The 19,796-nt window shown below is 39.3% G+C and overlaps 1 protein-coding gene across 1 annotated transcript in view; it reads right to left on the reverse strand.

Annotated features, from left to right (window-relative positions):
* LOC147663099 (nebulette-like) overlaps positions 1-19,796 on the reverse strand; it is a 348,425-nt gene that overhangs the window by 99,758 nt on the left and 228,871 nt on the right. Inside the window, 4 exon segments of the mRNA XM_086950681.1 lie at positions 2,866-2,958; positions 8,558-8,650; positions 14,093-14,185; positions 19,024-19,116. Of these exon segments, the coding sequence (XP_086806807.1) occupies positions 2,866-2,958; positions 8,558-8,650; positions 14,093-14,185; positions 19,024-19,116 (372 nt within the window).

Raw genomic sequence — 19,796 nt, forward strand, 5'->3', positions numbered from 1 at the left:
TGATAGATAGACACAATATATTAGGTAGAGATTCCACTAGAACACAGTGGCACAAATTCAAAAGACTGGTGGTGTTCTAAGCGCCTTTTGGCACACACTGGTGTCTTTGTCAGGAATACGGCCACAGACGAAACATATGAAGATTCTTTTTTGGGTAATGATAGGAAAATATAATAACCAGATGTTCTTTACGATGCTATGTGAATAGGAGCGCTCATGGGCTGCGCATCTAGGTCTCACTTATGGGAGACTTTAGTTAAGTTGGAGATGTTAGGATCATGTGTGATGATATTCAATTCAGGAGTGGTCTGATTAGGTCCATTTCTATAAATATTGTACTATATATCAATCTTTAAATCTTAATGAAAATTCATTGTGACAAAAAAGACAAGTTGTCTCTATTTAAGATGAAATACTAGGAGTATTTGTGTAAACTTTTATCTCTTGATATAGGTTAGTTTGATGCAATAGCGGGAGTTGGGGTAGTGGCAGACTCATTCATAAAGGGATTGTTTTGACGACGTGAAGCCTCCGGATAAGGGGTTCATGTGCATGGTTGCTCTAAATGGATTGCTGAATTGTTTAAAAATCATTTAAATAAACAACATTTTGTATTTTTGATATATAGTTGTTGCTGCCTTGCCTATCATCATTCCAAGGAAAAGCACTGGAATGGATCACATCGTTCCTCACCGGAAGAACCCAGAGAGTCCGCCTCCCACCATTCAAGTCAGAGGCCACTGAAGTCATCTGCGGCGTACCGCAAGGATCCTCACTCAGCCCCACCCTCTTCAACGTATACATGAGCCCCCTCGCGGTCATCGCACATCAACACAACCTCAACATCATCTCATACGCTGATGACACTCAACTGATCCTATCACTCACCAAAGACCCGAATACTGCCAAAACCAACCTACATGAAGGAATGAAAGAAGTAGCCGAGTGGATGAAACACAGCCGTCTAAATCTGAACTCAGACAAAACAGAAGTCCTTATCCTAGGTACCTCCCCCTCCGCCTGGGATGACTCTTGGTGGCCAGAGGCCCTTGGAAAAGCACCCATTCCGACGGACCACGCACGGAACCTGGGCGTCATTCTGAATTCTTCACTCTCCATGAACAGACAAGTCAACGCCGTTTCATCATCCTGCTTCAATATTCTTCGCATGCTCAAAAAAACTTTTCGCTGGATCCCCACCGAAACTAGAAAAACTGTCACCCACGCACTGGTCACGAGCCGCCTGGACTACGGAAACACCCTGTACGCCGGTACCACCGCAAAACTCCAGAAAAAACTCCAACGCATCCAGAACGCTTCCGCCAGACTCATACTAGACATCCCGCGTAAAGACCACATCTCTGGTCACCTGAAAAACCTCCACTGGCTTCCCGTCAATAAAAGGATTACTTTCCGCCTCCTAACCCACGCACACAAAGCACTCTACGAACTTAGACCCGAATGCCTTAACACACGACTCTCTTCTACACCCCCTCCCGCCAGCGACGATCCTCCAACCAAGCCCTTGCTACTGTACCTCGCATCAACAAAACCACCATGGGAGGTAGATCCTTCTCCTACCTGGCAGCTAAAATCTGGAACTCACTTCCCACTCACCTTCGCCTCACTCAGAACCACCTAGCATTCAGAAAGCAACTTAAAACTTGGATATTCGACAAGTAATTCCCCCACTCTTCTTCAATCGCCTTGAGACCCTCTGGGTATGTAGTGCGCTATATAAATCATTTGACTTGACTTGACTTGACATGTTTCCCTACCTTCAGGAACCTCACACATATAGTAGTGGGCCTCTCCTTTTACGCTTGGTATTTCCAACCATAACATTTAATTTTGGACAAAAATTCCCCCTTGAAAATGACTATTCAACTTCATTAAGGAAAGATCAACATTTGGAAAAGTTTTGAATTTCATCTTGATGAAAGTTCTTAAAATGTGTGATCTAGTAGGATATACTACATTTCAATCCACTGAAGATTGAGGATCTCAATTTAGAGTTTGGTAGATGGAGTAAAGGCAGTCAAGGTGATAGAGGCCTTTATGTCTGCCAACTTGCCTTTAGAGCTCCCACCATACTTAGAGTTCACTGATGGCTCTGCAAGGAACTCTATATGTTTTAATTAGCCATTTAAAATGTGATTGATGATGGACGCTTACACCAAGCTTTTTAAACGTTCATTTTCTTTTCCAAAAACAAACTCCCAATGCGAGAAAAAAGAAACAACTGAATGCCCCAACAACATTGGAATTAACTCCCATGGGATGTTGGTTCTCGTTTATTCTTACAGTTTCTTCTCACCAGGTCATTACAGTTTGGGAAGGCCCACAAACGTTCATGTTTGTGGGTGTACCCAACTTCAAAGACAAACTACACTTTGGAACATCCACTTTCTTCCCACTCATATAAGAGAATTGTGCAGTAATAAATCCAAATACTCTCCAACAGGAAACCCTCTGTTGATTTCTTGCAGGAATAAGGGGACATATTATGGCATTTTTGGCCATAAACGTGTGTTTTTGAGTTGTGCTCACTCAGTCTGACTATAAATACGTATATTTTTTTAATTTTATGAACCATGACCACAAAATATAAACCCACATAAACATGAAAGTCTAGCGTTTGCAAACATCGCCATGTGAAAATGTCAGTAAGCTATCTTGGTAATGATATTTAAAATGATTTACGTTTTTAGTTTTCATAATCATGGAGAAATGTAAAATTTTAGATCAGAAATGAACTTATTTTAAAATGCTGTACAAAATGTAGGTACCACAAACAGCTTGTGACTCCATATTAGAGTAGGCCGTATGTTTTGCAAAAAACAAAAGTTAATAAGAATTCCTTGCCGTGCTAAGATTTTCTTGATTTGTCTTGACCCTTTCCATTTCAGGTGTCATGCTAACAGAAGTAGCTTTGGCAAGTTGTTCTTTGTACTGAATCTGTTGGTTAGAAGAATATTGTGTTAAGAAATGTATGTAAAAAGCTAAAATGATTAAAGAAACACATATAATGGAACCACAGCCTCCAATCATTCTTTGGAGTACATCATGCCATGTAGCATGAAGGAATTTAAGGCTGTGGCTGTGCATGGTGGTCCTTCGCCGATCCAGAAGGCTGATCATGTCACATAAAAATCGTCTGCCTGTTAGGATGCCCCGTTTTTGCTTCCTGGATTGTTAATGTTTAGCTTCTCATACAGTGTGACTCCTGTTCACGGATGCAGTCCATCTGTACTCCTACAGGCATGCTCTCTAAGGAGGCCAGAGTATTAGGTTGATGGGGGAGGAAAACATATAACAACTAACATGTTGGCAGATGAGTGTCAAAATGACATGAGGCAAACATAATTAATTATGAGACTATGCAGTAAAATGTGTTATTCCATACACATGAATTATGTCATTGTGATACCTGAATCATAAGGAAAGCTAAAAGATTAAAGGAGTGCGCTTCCACGTGACACAAAATGTAAGGAAATCTTAAGACACAACATATTAATGGTGGCAGTGAGAGATTCATTTTCAGTATAAACAACTAGTCCTAGAAATCACTTTAAATATTTCACTCAGTTTTAGATTAGGGTTGGCCACAGGCAGCAGGCCCTCCGCCAAGAGCTCTTCCACAGGTCCATAAGTGAACTGAAGAGTGGGTCTGAGGGTCCTATTTTTATACATGATGGCAGCTTTGAAGTGGAAGAAATATCTTTAGTTTTCTCAACCTCAGTGGTGTCTGGAATTCCCTGCTTACCTGCCCTGGCCCCAGTATGTCTTGGCTCACAATAGACTAGTGTGAAGTTCTTTGTGTGTGAGCTGATGCAGGGTGTTTGAAGTGTGGCTGTCTGTGAGTATATACAAAGGTCAACAGCCAGCAACACATAGCCATGCAACTCAGGAACAGGCTGCAGGCCCCAAATATTTAGGGCAAGAAAAAGGCAACTTTCTAAAAGTGACATTTTCAGAATGTAGAGCCCAATTCCTTATATACCAAAGAAGACATTTCTACCTGCTCCTAAACACAAGCTATCACTTTTTACATGTAATGATGGTAACCCAATGTTGTTCTATGGGAGAGGTAGGTCTCAAAGTAGTGGAATTTGAATTCTGGATTTTCACTACCAGGACATGTAATGCCTTAATGCATGTGTCCAATTTGTTTTATATATAAAGCACTCTGCCCCATGGGCTGCTTAGGGCCTACCTTAGGGGTGACTATCATGTAATAAAAAAGGGAGTTTTAGACCTGGCACAGGGCTTATTTTGTTAAGTCCTATTGGCAGTTTAACAATGCATACAGGCTGGAATGGTAGTCTTGGGATATGTTCTAAGGGGCTACTTAAGAGGTTGGCACAAGTGCAATTAGCCTACTAATAGCATCTAACATACTAGCATTGGGCTTGTGGTATACTACTTTACACGGGACATATAAGAATATAAACTATGCCAATCAGATGTAAGCCAATTTTACCATGTTTTGGGGAGTGAGCACAAGCACTTTAGCACTGGTTAGCAGTGGGAAGGTGCACAGGGTTTTATGGCCCAAAAAAATGAAATTCAGCAAAACCAGAGGGGTGAAGACAATAAGTTTGGAGGTTACCCTGCAGAGAGGACCAAGTTCAATAGCCTCCTCCCACAAGTCTCCAGCAGGCAAAATTTCACATCATGTTACCTCTGAAATCTGAAACTCATTACGTTTGCAAGAATTTGGCAATTACCATACAGCAAGGAAAAGGCACACCCCATTACTAGCTGCTATTCACCTAAGACTGATCAACAGCCTACCATAAATTATGAGAAAGAGAGTAGACAATATTTTCCCAAAAAAACAACATCTTCACCCTATGAATAGTTCCTATGTATGGGTGCAAATTTGTTATTTTATCTATTCCACAACATTCATATTAGTTTGACTGAGAAGCTGTGCCAGATGGAGGTTTCCAAGCTTGCTTTTGAGAAAGTCACTTGATAAGTTCTATAGGGGCCTATTGCCTCTGTGCAGAGTTCAATATAATGCAGAATTGCACAAAAGGAAAGGGAAGCCTCCTGTACAAATGCACATTTTATTCCACAGGGTGTACATTGTTCTCAGTGGAGAAAGCTCTACCGCAACTTTTCCCATAAAATCTGAGGCAATATCTTCCCAATCCCTTCTAGGAGTAAATCTCTCAGCATTTTCAAGGTATGAAGGGGGTGGCATCACAGTTTAAGAAATTCTACAAATATACATGTTTGTGGTTGTTCCTAAACTTCCAAGGCAATCCTCACCTTGGAATACCCACTTCCCACCCATAAGGTGGGATTTACCAATGTAGATTTCTTGGCACTAATGGCAGAGACATCCACAGTAGTAAATCCATTTACATCTGTCAGGAATATCTTATTGGATTACTTAAAGGAGCAGATAGAGGTATTTCTGGCCATTTAATGTAAAGAATTAAGGCAATCATACTAATGATGATAATTAACGAAATGTTATAAACATTAATGAACGGAATGTACCAAGGTAGCAACAACTATATATCAAAAATACAAAATGTATTTTATTTAAATGATTTTTAAACAATTGAGCAATCTATAATAGGCATACACTCACTTTTATGTCCATCAGTCACAATTTCATACACTCTCAAAACAGTTTAAAAACATTGTTGAAAATAGAAACATGTTCCACAAAATTGATAGATAGACACAATATATTAGGTAGAGATTCCACTAGAACACAGTGGCACAAATTCAAAAGACTGGTGGTGTTCTAAGCGCCTTTTGGCACACACTGGTGTCTTTGTCAGGAATACGGCCACAGACGAAACATATGAAGATTCTTTTTTGGGTAATGATAGGAAAATATAATAACCAGATGTTCTTTACGATGCTATGTGAATAGGAGCGCTCATGGGCTGCGCATCTAGGTCTCACTTATGGGAGACTTTAGTTAAGTTGGAGATGTTAGGATCATGTGTGATGATATTCAATTCAGGAGTGGTCTGATTAGGTCCATTTCTATAAATATTGTACTATATATCAATCTTTAAATCTTAATGAAAATTCATTGTGACAAAAAAGACAAGTTGTCTCTATTTAAGATGAAATACTAGGAGTATTTGTGTAAACTTTTATCTCTTGATATAGGTTAGTTTGATGCAATAGCGGGAGTTGGGGTAGTGGCAGACTCATTCATAAAGGGATTGTTTTGACGACGTGAAGCCTCCGGATAAGGGGTTCATGTGCATGGTTGCTCTAAATGGATTGCTGAATTGTTTAAAAATCATTTAAATAAACAACATTTTGTATTTTTGATATATAGTTGTTGCTGCCTTGCCTATCATCATTCCAAGGAAAAGCACTGGAATGGATCACTTCGTTCCTCACCGGAAGAACCCAGAGAGTCCGCCTCCCACCATTCAAGTCAGAGGCCACTGAAGTCATCTGCGGCGTACCGCAAGGATCCTCACTCAGCCCCACCCTCTTCAACGTATACATGAGCCCCCTCGCGGTCATCGCACATCAACACAACCTCAACATCATCTCATACGCTGATGACACTCAACTGATCCTATCACTCACCAAAGACCCGAATACTGCCAAAACCAACCTACATGAAGGAATGAAAGAAGTAGCCGAGTGGATGAAACACAGCCGTCTAAATCTGAACTCAGACAAAACAGAAGTCCTTATCCTAGGTACCTCCCCCTCCGCCTGGGATGACTCTTGGTGGCCAGAGGCCCTTGGAAAAGCACCCATCCCGACGGACCACGCACGGAACCTGGGCGTCATTCTGAATTCTTCACTCTCCATGAACAGACAAGTCAACGCCGTTTCATCATCCTGCTTCAATATTCTTCGCATGCTCAAAAAAACTTTTCGCTGGATCCCCACCGAAACTAGAAAAACTGTCACCCACGCACTGGTCACGAGCCGCCTGGACTACGGAAACACCCTGTACGCCGGTACCACCGCAAAACTCCAGAAAAAACTCCAACGCATCCAGAACGCTTCCGCCAGACTCATACTAGACATCCCGCGTAAAGACCACATCTCTGGTCACCTGAAAAACCTCCACTGGCTTCCCGTCAATAAAAGGATTACTTTCCGCCTCCTAACCCACGCACACAAAGCACTCTACGAACTTGGACCCGAATGCCTTAACACACGACTCTCTTCTACACCCCCTCCCGCCAGCGACGATCCTCCAACCAAGCCTTTGCTACTGTACCTCGCATCAACAAAACCACCATGGGAGGTAGATCCTTCTCCTACCTGGCAGCTAAAACCTGGAACTCACTTCCCACTCACCTTCGCCTCACTCAGAACCACCTAGCATTCAGAAAGCAACTTAAAACTTGGATATTCGACAAGTAATTCCCCCACTCTTCTTCAATCGCCTTGAGACCCTCTGGGTATGTAGTGCGCTATATAAATCATTTGACTTGACTTGACTTGACATGTTTCCCTACCTTCAGGAACCTCACACATATAGTAGTGGGCCTCTCCTTTTACGCTTGGTATTTCCAACCATAACATTTAATTTTGGACAAAAATTCCCCCTTGAAAATGACTATTCAACTTCATTAAGGAAAGATCAACATTTGGAAAAGTTTTGAATTTCATCTTGATGAAAGTTCTTAAAATGTGTGATCTAGTAGGATATACTACATTTCAATCCACTGAAGATTGAGGATCTCAATTTAGAGTTTGGTAGATGGAGTAAAGGCAGTCAAGGTGATAGAGGCCTTTATGTCTGCCAACTTGCCTTTAGAGCTCCCACCATACTTAGAGTTCACTGATGGCTCTGCAAGGAACTCTATATGTTTTAATTAGCCATTTAAAATGTGATTGATGATGGACGCTTACACCAAGCTTTTTAAACGTTCATTTTCTTTTCCAAAAACAAACTCCCAATGCGAGAAAAAAGAAACAACTGAATGCCCCAACAACATTGGAATTAACTCCCATGGGATGTTGGTTCTCGTTTATTCTTACAGTTTCTTCTCACCAGGTCATTACAGTTTGGGAAGGCCCACAAACGTTCATGTTTGTGGGTGTACCCAACTTCAAAGACAAACTACACTTTGGAACATCCACTTTCTTCCCACTCATATAAGAGAATTGTGCAGTAATAAATCCAAATACTCTCCAACAGGAAACCCTCTGTTGATTTCTTGCAGGAATAAGGGGACATATTATGGCATTTTTGGCCATAAACGTGTGTTTTTGAGTTGTGCTCACTCAGTCTGACTATAAATACGTATATTTTTTTAATTTTATGAACCATGACCACAAAATATAAACCCACATAAACATGAAAGTCTAGCGTTTGCAAACATCGCCATGTGAAAATGTCAGTAAGCTATCTTGGTAATGATATTTAAACATGATTTACGTTTTTAGTTTTCATAATCATGGAGAAATGTAAAATTTTAGATCAGAAATGAACTTATTTTAAAATGCTGTACAAAATGTAGGTACCACAAACAGCTTGTGACTCCATATTAGAGTAGGCCGTATGTTTTGCAAAAAACAAAAGTTAATAAGAATTCCTTGCCGTGCTAAGATTTTCTTGATTTGTCTTGACCCTTTCCATTTCAGGTGTCATGCTAACAGAAGTAGCTTTGGCAAGTTGTTCTTTGTACTGAATCTGTTGGTTAGAAGAATATTGTGTTAAGAAATGTATGTAAAAAGCTAAAATGATTAAAGAAACACATATAATGGAACCACAGCCTCCAATCATTCTTTGGAGTACATCATGCCATGTAGCATGAAGGAATTTAAGGCTGTGGCTGTGCATGGTGGTCCTTCGCCGATCCAGAAGGCTGATCATGTCACATAAAAATCGTCTGCCTGTTAGGATGCCCCGTTTTTGCTTCCTGGATTGTTAATGTTTAGCTTCTCATACAGTGTGACTCCTGTTCACGGATGCAGTCCATCTGTACTCCTACAGGCATGCTCTCTAAGGAGGCCAGAGTATTAGGTTGATGGGGGAGGAAAACATATAACAACTAACATGTTGGCAGATGAGTGTCAAAATGACATGAGGCAAACATAATTAATTATGAGACTATGCAGTAAAATGTGTTATTCCATACACATGAATTATGTCATTGTGATACCTGAATCATAAGGAAAGCTAAAAGATTAAAGGAGTGCGCTTCCACGTGACACAAAATGTAAGGAAATCTTAAGACACAACATATTAATGGTGGCAGTGAGAGATTCATTTTCAGTATAAACAACTAGTCCTAGAAATCACTTTAAATATTTCACTCAGTTTTAGATTAGGGTTGGCCACAGGCAGCAGGCCCTCCGCCAAGAGCTCTTCCACAGGTCCATAAGTGAACTGAAGAGTGGGTCTGAGGGTCCTATTTTTATACATGATGGCAGCTTTGAAGTGGAAGAAATATCTTTAGTTTTCTCAACCTCAGTGGTGTCTGGAATTCCCTGCTTACCTGCCCTGGCCCCAGTATGTCTTGGCTCACAATAGACTAGTGTGAAGTTCTTTGTGTGTGAGCTGATGCAGGGTGTTTGAAGTGTGGCTGTCTGTGAGTATATACAAAGGTCAACAGCCAGCAACACATAGCCATGCAACTCAGGAACAGGCTGCAGGCCCCAAATATTTAGGGCAAGAAAAAGGCAACTTTCTAAAAGTGACATTTTCAGAATGTAGAGCCCAATTCCTTATATACCAAAGAAGACATTTCTACCTGCTCCTAAACACAAGCTATCACTTTTTACATGTAATGATGGTAACCCAATGTTGTTCTATGGGAGAGGTAGGTCTCAAAGTAGTGGAATTTGAATTCTGGATTTTCACTACCAGGACATGTAATGCCTTAATGCATGTGTCCAATTTGTTTTATATATAAAGCACTCTGCCCCATGGGCTGCTTAGGGCCTACCTTAGGGGTGACTATCATGTAATAAAAAAGGGAGTTTTAGACCTGGCACAGGGCTTATTTTGTTAAGTCCTATTGGCAGTTTAACAATGCATACAGGCTGGAATGGTAGTCTTGGGATATGTTCTAAGGGGCTACTTAAGAGGTTGGCACAAGTGCAATTAGCCTACTAATAGCATCTAACATACTAGCATTGGGCTTGTGGTATACTACTTTACACGGGACATATAAGAATATAAACTATGCCAATCAGATGTAAGCCAATTTTACCATGTTTTGGGGAGTGAGCACAAGCACTTTAGCACTGGTTAGCAGTGGGAAGGTGCACAGGGTTTTATGGCCCAAAAAAATGAAATTCAGCAAAACCAGAGGGGTGAAGACAATAAGTTTGGAGGTTACCCTGCAGAGAGGACCAAGTTCAATAGCCTCCTCCCACAAGTCTCCAGCAGGCAAAATTTCACATCATGTTACCTCTGAAATCTGAAACTCATTACGTTTGCAAGAATTTGGCAACTTTAAATCTATTTTAAAAGTGCCTAAAATAAGTATTTTATATTTTCTAATAAAGGATGAAATAAATTAAGTACTGGCAAAATAACTTTCAAACTTGTTCCACCAAAAAGTCTTCTGGGAGCAAAGTGCAGGGGGGGAATATGAAATAGTTGCAGCTTAGCTGCACTACATGTAATGGGATGAATGGCCCCATTGTTGTCTGGTCTATTAATCAAAGCACATACACCTATTGGCTGCAGAACCTTTTAAGTGCAGGCCCAGTTTCTGTTATAGACACAAGCAATATGTCTTTTGAGGAGTAAATAGTGTGTTTCTCCAGAAGGTTTTTTTTTTTTTTTTTTACTTGGGGTGAGTCTTCATCAGTTTTGAAATGCACTTTTATCCTGAATGTTGTAGATTTTGGATAGCTGAAAATTAAATACTACAAGATGTTGCATGGATCATATTCCAGAAAAGTTGGGTGTGAGGTATATTGTAATATTAAGTAGGTAATCCACATATATTTTCAGGGCTGAGTGGCAGAGGGGAAGAACAGCGAGCATATCCCCATACACCTGTAGAGAAACATGGAGAGAATGCCCAAAACATCCCACTTGAATTTCCTGAAATGAAATAACTTGGATCAGGTCTGTAACCAGTCAGATTCAAGGAAGATGGTCAAACAAATCTCAGGCCTGATACCAAATGGATAGATTGTTTGCTTAAAGTAACATTTTCTATTTGAAGGTCTGTCCTGGGGGAATCCTGGGAAAGCAGATACTAGCCATTTGTGTGCCAGTCAGCTACAGTCTTGAAATTCTAAAATGGACTGGGACTAGATATGAATACAATGCTGGTTCTGTGGGGAATGGTACAGTCTTTTTGAATATGCATGCAAATGTTTTAATAGGTGGACAGGGTCAATAGAGAAGTCCTAAAGGCACTTGAATGAACACAAGTTGGAATGCCTACAATATCAGAACAGAAAAAATATTGTACCAGAGTTATTGCATTTTCATCAATCTTTTCAAGATCTGAAGAGGCTTCTACTAATCTGGACCAAGCGTTTCTGTTATGCTCAATGCAACCCACTAGTGGACAGTTGTTTCACAACTATTGGTTTAGTTGCTGCATTTTTTTATCCATTTTGATCTACTTCTACATAAATCTCAGGTTATAAGATGAACCGAGAGAAAACTGAAATAATGGGGTGGAATTGCTTGGATACCATACAGGGGGCAAAGAGACAGATGAGATATCTGGGGATCCATCTAGCCCAGAAACTGACTGATATACCAAAGATCAGTTGGGAGAAGGTATCTAAGGAGATTTGCAAGTTCTTACTGAGATGGGGGAATCTGCCTTTGAATATATATGAGCGAGTGAATCTTGTAAAAATTATAATTTTGCCCAAAATAACCTTTTTGTTTAATACAATTTGATTGCCTTTTAATTTTAAGGATCTCGCTACCCTTCAAGGTAAAATTGGCTTCTTTATATGGGCTACCAAAACCCCTAGAACAGCTTGGAAAAAATTAAGGAGAGGGTTGAAGTTAGGGGGTGTTGGCTCTACCTGATTTACTGTCCTATTGTCATGCCTTCCATTTTAAGAACTTTAGAATACTAACCAATAAATTAGATTCTTCCTTGCAGGGTCTCTTATTTCAGGCATTGTTACATGATGTACCGCAGGGACAGGATTTTTTTCTTTACAAATTTGGTGACCCCCAAATTTTATAAAAAAGTTTGGTTCAAGATCCAGTTAGCTGCCCTTAAGAATTGTGGGTATATCAGGAGAGTGTTGAGAATATCGTACTATGCTCTACAGGCCCCGATCTCGGACTCCCCTGGTACACCGGACTGTCTCCGGGATCAACTCTGTCAGCCGCTTAAACTTGCTGGTATTGCTGTGTGGGGTGATCTCTGTAAAGACTAACAACTTATGAGCTGGGAGTCCCTCTCCAACTTAACTAATGGGACTTTAACAAGGTTTAAGTTTTACCAGCTCTCTGCATGGGGGGCAACACAGTCATGGAGTAACGAGGAAGCTAGTATGTTTACCGATTCTGTCTCCAGGGTGAGTCTATGGAAACGTGAGTTCTCTTTCTGGTATAGGGCCATCATCGGAGCAGGAGACTGCTTGGATGTGAAATTGGGGAACCTCTGGGGCAATGTTTTCTCAGGCAACAGAGGGGGGTTACAGAAAATCTGGTGTGATTCTTTTGTTATGTTACAGTCAGTGATCAAACCAGCGACGCTCAGGAGGAACCATCTGTACATCACCTACAGAGCATATTGGACTCCGGGTAAACTATCTAAGGTGGCAACAAGGATATATCACTGTTTCAGATGTAAGTACCCAGCCGTAGATGATCAACATATGATTGTGGAGTGCCCAAAGATTGGTTCATACTGGACTGAAGTATGTGGTTTCCTGGAGGATGTGTTAGTGAGGCGGATTGAAGTAAGCACAAGACTAATCATCTTTGGTCTAATCTCGGACTATGTTATGAGTACTCCTGCCTCGAAATTTGTATTCTATGTAATAGTTATTGCCAGTAGGGAAATGTGTAGAGCATGGAAATCAGAGGCTCCACCCTCATTTGCGGATTGTCCTAAAAATATCATTATGATCAGTCAGTCAGATATGGCCTGCGATAAATCAAGCACCAATAAGATCTGGGCAGCTCTAGAGTCCTGGAGGGAGAAGTAACCTCTGAACTCTGTCTGCCCGGCACAGGTCACCAGGGCGGTTATTGAATACTCCTGTGTGGAAGGCACAGAGGGATTCCATCTAGAGTTTTTTTGTTCTGGTGGGATGTATGAGGACAAAAAAAAGAATATAAAAAAAATTCTTCTACATAAAGTGTTAATGAATTCTTATCTCAAAAAGCTCCTCATCTTAGCTTTTGAGCATAATGATTCATATTTCACCATCATCATTTTAGCGCAACAAGCTAGTTAACAACAGTAACTAATTCTCATTTTAAACAGTTGTCTAATGTAGCTCATGTGGATATATTGAAATTCTTATAGTGTGTTGAAACCATTTATGAATGAATCTCATTCTGTGAAATGAAAACCCATCGTAGTGTTTATGTTCCATTCTATTTGTGGCAGACACATGCAGGTCAGACATAGGGAGAGAGTTCTTCATGAAAATTGCCTGACACATATGGCAATGGATACATTGGTTTCTCTACATTTCTCTGTATTTCCAAAATCATACTAGCACATTGTTGAGATTTCTTTGACAATTGCGACTGTACATTAAACTAAAAATGTGGCAAGTTTTTAGATGCTGTTTTCTAGCAGAAAATCACTTGAAATTTGCAGTGAAACAATACGATGATTACTGATCAGATAAGAGTTTTCAAAACTAAGACAGAGACACTTTGTATCCTAGAATGAGAAAGTGAAAAATACTGTATGGAATTACATGCACATCATTCAGGATATGAAATAGAAGATTGTTCTTCATCATCCTATAAGCATGATGAAGAACAATGTTTTACATTAATTTTTTGTATTGTGATTGTGTTTCTTGGTAAAAGAAATATTTAGTACATGTGAAGGAAAAATGCATGCTAATTTAAATGTTAGTACTGATAATACAAATAATAAAGAGAATCTTATTACTGTACAATGGACAAATATGAGACATACATAAAAACTATTTAGTACAAAAGACTTGCCAGACTTATTTGTTGTTGATTCTTCTTGGCCCTTTCAATTTCCGGGGTGACACTGACAGAAGTGGCTTTACCAGGCTGTTCTTTGTAGTGAATCTGAGGATCAGAGGTACAGTGTAAAGGATGACTTGTACTTTAAAATCAAACTGCAAATTAAACATATCAATACAAATCAGAAATGTACATGTATTTAAGTCTCTAAATGTTAAAAGATGCAACCCAGTTGCTCCGACTTAATGTGCTGATTTCAGATAGAAATCAACACTGAAATTTGTTACCACATTATCAAAAATATCAAAGTTTTCCCTGTGTTTTGAATGTATTACATCCACTCAAAAGTTATTCTTTGCATTGTGTCACCTATAATTTTAATTCTGAATGATTATTATTATTATTATTGTTATTATTGTTATTATTGTTGTTATTGTTTTTATTATTAATAATATTATAATACCATTGTTTGTAGAGCACAATGCAATCCAGGCCCGGGCTTTCCAGCGCTTACAGATATCGTGAGAGGAACAATGATGCACTAATTATATAAACAAGTAGGTCTTTAACTACTTTCTAAAACTGAGCAGGTTCTCATTAGCCCTAATGTGGATGGGGAGAGAATTCCAGAGCTTAGAGACCAATCAACAAATGATCTCCCTCCACTTCAGCCAGAAGTAAGTGGTTATTTTATCTCAGATATCGTGTATCACTATACAGGACAATTACATGACTCAGGATATATAGACCCTGAGTGCACTTTGTCTTGTGTGGAATGCTGATATCTTTGAAATCAATTATTTTTCTTACAGACAGCCAATGAAGGCTGACCAAGGCGAGGCACTCAGACTGAGATTTAGGAAGGTTCACCCAAAAATGTACTGCAGCATTTTGAATAGTCTGCAGTCTCTTCAGGACATGGGCGGGGCTTCCTAGGTAAACTGAATTACCATAATCCAAAAATGAGAGAATGTGACCTTGTACCACTATTCTCAGGTGTCCTCAGGGAGCCATTTAATTGACTTCCTCGAGGCTCTTAACAGGCCAAAGAAAGTAACTGCAACTTTCTTGGCTTAGGAGGCCATGGTGAGAACTTTATGCAAAAGAACTTCCAAACTCTTGGGGGAGAGACAGGCTGTCTCCCATGCAAGAAGTCCAAATGATGTGGTCCCACAGAGATGAACTGTTCTCGGCCACCATTACCTCTGTCTTGATGCTGTTTAGTTTATGGCAGCTAGAGGCCATGCATTTGATGACTTGCTCAAGGCAGCTAGATAGGTTCACTGTGGTTTGACTCATTTCAGTGCCAGGGAGACAACAATCTGGGTGTTGTCAGTGTAGGACACCATATTTATTAAAACCAAATGACAGGATAACATCAGCTAAGGTCCGTATATATATATTAAAAAGAGTGGGGCTCAGAGAGGACCCCTGAGGCACACTACACTTAAGCTAGTTGAAAACTGACAAACAAGAACCTTCCCTAACCTGAAAGCATCTGTTATCAAGCCTTTTTAATACTTTTACCGTTATCCCTAACATCTCCAACCTATATTGAAGGATGGGAAACAGTATTGAAAGCTGCTCTCAAATGAAGAAGAATGAGCGCAGTTGACCCTCCTTGGTCAAGAGTCTTCTTTAGATCTTCCGTGGCCAGCAGAAGAGCCACTTCAGTAACATACCCAGGTCCGAAGCCGGTCTGTGTCTAATGCAGTATATTATGGGCATGCAGAAGTTTGCTGAGATATCTGTTGACCAATTTCTCTAAGATCTTGCTAACACCTGGGAGCATAGATATTACTCTTTAATTATGTCTTGACAGGATCCAGGTTTTTTTTTTTGCAGCAGAACAATGATCATGTTTTCGCATGAATCAGGACTTTTCCCACTGTCCAGCAATACGTTGTACATACTGGTAAGAACTGGAAGTAGGATGTCTCTTCCTTTGATCATGATATCTGAAGGCACTATGTCCATGTGAGAACTGGACTTGACTGTTTTTGCTGTTTCTAAGACTGAGGTAGCCGGAAGATTTTCCTGTCAAGTAAGCCATCATTCTTGCTGCAATATGGGTGTGAATCCCCTGATAGAGATTCATAGATAGACCTAACATTACAGAGAAAGAATTTGCTAACTCATTACAGCGTTCCTTGGAGGGGGCTACTCCTGCAGTTTTCAGTTTCAGGAAGGGATTCAAAATGTTAGCGATTTTCTTTGATGCATGAGAGGACTGAGAAATCCTGTGAATATAGTCCAGTAGCCTCGCTTTCCTGATTGCGTATTGATATTGTTTCAGTGCCTTCCTCTCTTCATTATAATGTGCCCTCCATTTTCTTTTCACTCTCTTGAATACCTTCTTCATCTCCCTGATTTAGCTCCCTGAATAATGCATTGGAGGTGACAAAACACTGGGACAACTTGAAATTAATGTCATATTAGTTGATTTTTTTATATATTTTGCAGCTAGATTCCAGTGCATATAAAAAGTTGAACGACGTGAGATTTTGAATGATATATTATGGAAAGCTTACATAAGTTCAGAATTTATTTGGATCTTTAAGTCACTCAATCCTAATGGGAAAAAAATTAGAGCTCATGGTCAGAGTTACAGTGATAAGCATAGGTTTCTAATGTAGATTGGCTGGTTTGGTGAAAGAAGAAAGATGTAAAAGGCATAATTAATGTTACATTCTAACTGCTGTCACTAGAGATGGGCAGTCAATTCTAGTTCCAACTCTCTACAAAACTGCTAATACTAGCATTCTGATTGGCAGGGTCTCTGTTTTAACATTGCCAGAAAACAAAACGTAGACCAACCAGGTATCACCTTCTTTATATGAATGCTCACGCACATGACCTAGGGGTGGGGGGGGGGGGGGTCACACACCAGAATCTACATCTAGAAGTACTTGGTAAGGGACACCAATAGTTGGTGCACTGAAGGTATACCTAGGAGGTTCATATGTAGTATCTTCTGCTGACAGTAATTGCAAGAGTTTTTTGATGATTGCACTGCTGCCAAGATTAATGAGCAATACAATTATTTATTTGTTAATTGACTAAGTCTTAGATTTTGGAGTGAGAAATAACTATTGTAGGTAATACCTTGCAATTAAATGGCATTCTAGCTGTGTCTGCATGGATAGCCTCTTTTTAGAAAGTTACTGCTAAGGTCCTGAGCGTCCCTAAAATATTCTTCTTTCTGTTTGCAAATTTGATTGATCCTCAGATATTGGCAATATGGGAAATTATCCTTTGAGAAATGAGAATAATAACTGCAGCATTGTAAGACAATATTTCCTTCATTAGATGACCGCAATAGGCATACATGAAATCTGCAGAGCAATGTCACTAGTGTCTCATCTACAGTATGGTTAAACGTCTGATCTTCATTGCAATAATTAAGCCATGTCACAGAACAAAAAATTGAATCTCTGAATCCTGTTTAAATCATAAACAAATTGTTGATGTACCTTAGGTATTGCAAGGTTTAATGGTGCAATTGCTTAATCATGAAATATATGTTTTTTTTTTAGAAATGTAAGCAAACACATTTGCTAGATTTAGGAGTGCTAAAAGCCCAACAACAGTGCCTTTAGTGTGCAAATAAAAGTTGTTCAAAAACTAGAAGTAGTTCCTCCTTAAAACCAAATCAGTGAGTTCAGCAATACATGCAGTTGGATTCAATGTGTCATTATGATTACCTTTAATTCTCCATGATGTGGAATATTACCAAAAATTCTGTATTAGGGTGAAATTTACAAGTCCAGAAAGTTTGATGTATCCCTTGAGCAAGCTTGGGGATCTTACCTAATGAAAAAGTAAATTAATTGATAAAGGCATTCCAGAGAACTTCCTGAGTTCTTCAATACTCTGGGGGTAATCTAGCCAACTATTCCTTGTCATGCTTGGAAATGTCTCTAGTTAAAAAAGCTGTATTTTGTTACTAAGGTTTAAAATTCCAGAACGTTTCCCCTTTCTGCACTTTTCAGACCTAAAAGTCACAGCAGTATAGCTGTTGCTACAATATGCAAGTATGACTATTAGTCATCCTGTTGCTCTGTGTTTTTAGTCATTGATTCTTGTACATTGTTGTACATGTTGTTCAAACTATAACAACTGTATACAAACTTCCAATATGCAAATAGCACTAGGATAAACTGAACAAAAATAGACTGTGAGAAAATGCTCCTTTCGGCGTGGTCATCCACATTCTTTACGTATTTTATGGCTGTTTTTTAGTCTGTGCACTCTGAGGCACTGCTATTGCATGCCCAGTACATGTGTCCTGATCTCTAAAACTTGCTTGTAAGGCCATTGCTAATAGTGCATAAAGTAAATCTGTAGAATAGTAAGTTAAATGTCACCTGTGGCTTGCCGCACCCTTCAGGGTCAGAAGGCATGTGTCATCTTGGAATTCCTCTAAACTAGTGCATTGTGTGATAGTTTGGAGCAAGGCAAATAGGATTTGGTATAAAAGTGGGTAGGGTTGTCCCCGGGAACCTCTCCTCCATTAGTTATGTAATGTGCACAAGAAATACCAGCCTACTGGCTACTGAACTGTACAAAATGGACTTCATCACTAGCTCCTCAGAACATTATCTGTACCTGCGGAACAACAGAAGTAGACTAACTTTAGGGCTCCTAAATGCCTTCTGTGAATACCGAAAGTCTTAAAGTTAGGATTTTTCTCAGTTTAGGACTAGTAAAGATAGGACTCCTAACTTTAGGACTCCTAAATGCCTTCTGTGAATACCAAAAGTCTTAAAGTTAGAATTATTCTCAGTTTAGGAGTCCTAAAGTTAGGAGTCCTAACTTTACTACTCCTAAACTGAGAAACAACAACAAATTAGAAAAATCCAAAGTTTACAGATCACAAATACACTTAAAAACAGGTATACTTATTTATATGATGTAAAAAAGTACTTATAAAATGACCACACATTGCTAATATTCTTCTGGTTTTCTTTGACTCTTTTCATTTCCGGAGGGTCTGAAATAGGAGTCGGAGTACCAACTTCTTTCTTGTATTTAACCTGTGAACACAAAGGAAAAAAAGGCAGAGATGTGTTAAGTTTGTCAAATGATCCCTAGAAATGTCTGCCATCATGTGCATAAATAATGTCTGTAAAAAATGTTAGTATATGATAGAAAAGTCTACTTTGCCACATGCCAACAATATACATAATGTCAGTGTTTGTGGCCAAGCATATATTTTACTTTTAGTTTACCCCGCCATCTTCTTTTAAAGGTAGGTGTCCAACAAAGATCCACTTTTTCCTATGTTCAGTCTTAAAATTTCTTGGCATCCTTACTCACAATTCAAATACATTTGATAATTATTTAAATCTACAAACTTACGCTTTTGTTTTTTCTAACACACGCAATTGAGTATTCAATCTGTTTTAACCTTTAATTCTGATATCTGTCTATATTCATTCCAATTATTTTGAAACAATTGCTAGCTCACTAGCCACGATTCCACTGTGAACTAATATATTTGTGGGAATACACCTCAAGGTATTTATTAGCATAAAAATGACATTGTCAAATCCACATATGGGTATGATCTCATGTTTGAGCTACTCTATTTGTAAGCATCTATATATAACATGATCATCTGAAACAGGGTTATGCCACGTAGAACAAACTTCAAGAAAGTTGTCATCCAGGATTACAGCATAACAATCTAATATCTGCTTAAAAAAACAGAGAT

The sequence above is a fragment of the Lissotriton vulgaris genome, unplaced genomic scaffold (assembly GCF_964263255.1).
Source record: "Lissotriton vulgaris unplaced genomic scaffold, aLisVul1.2 SCAFFOLD_926, whole genome shotgun sequence".
In the NCBI taxonomy this organism is placed as follows: Eukaryota; Metazoa; Chordata; class Amphibia; order Caudata; family Salamandridae; genus Lissotriton; species Lissotriton vulgaris.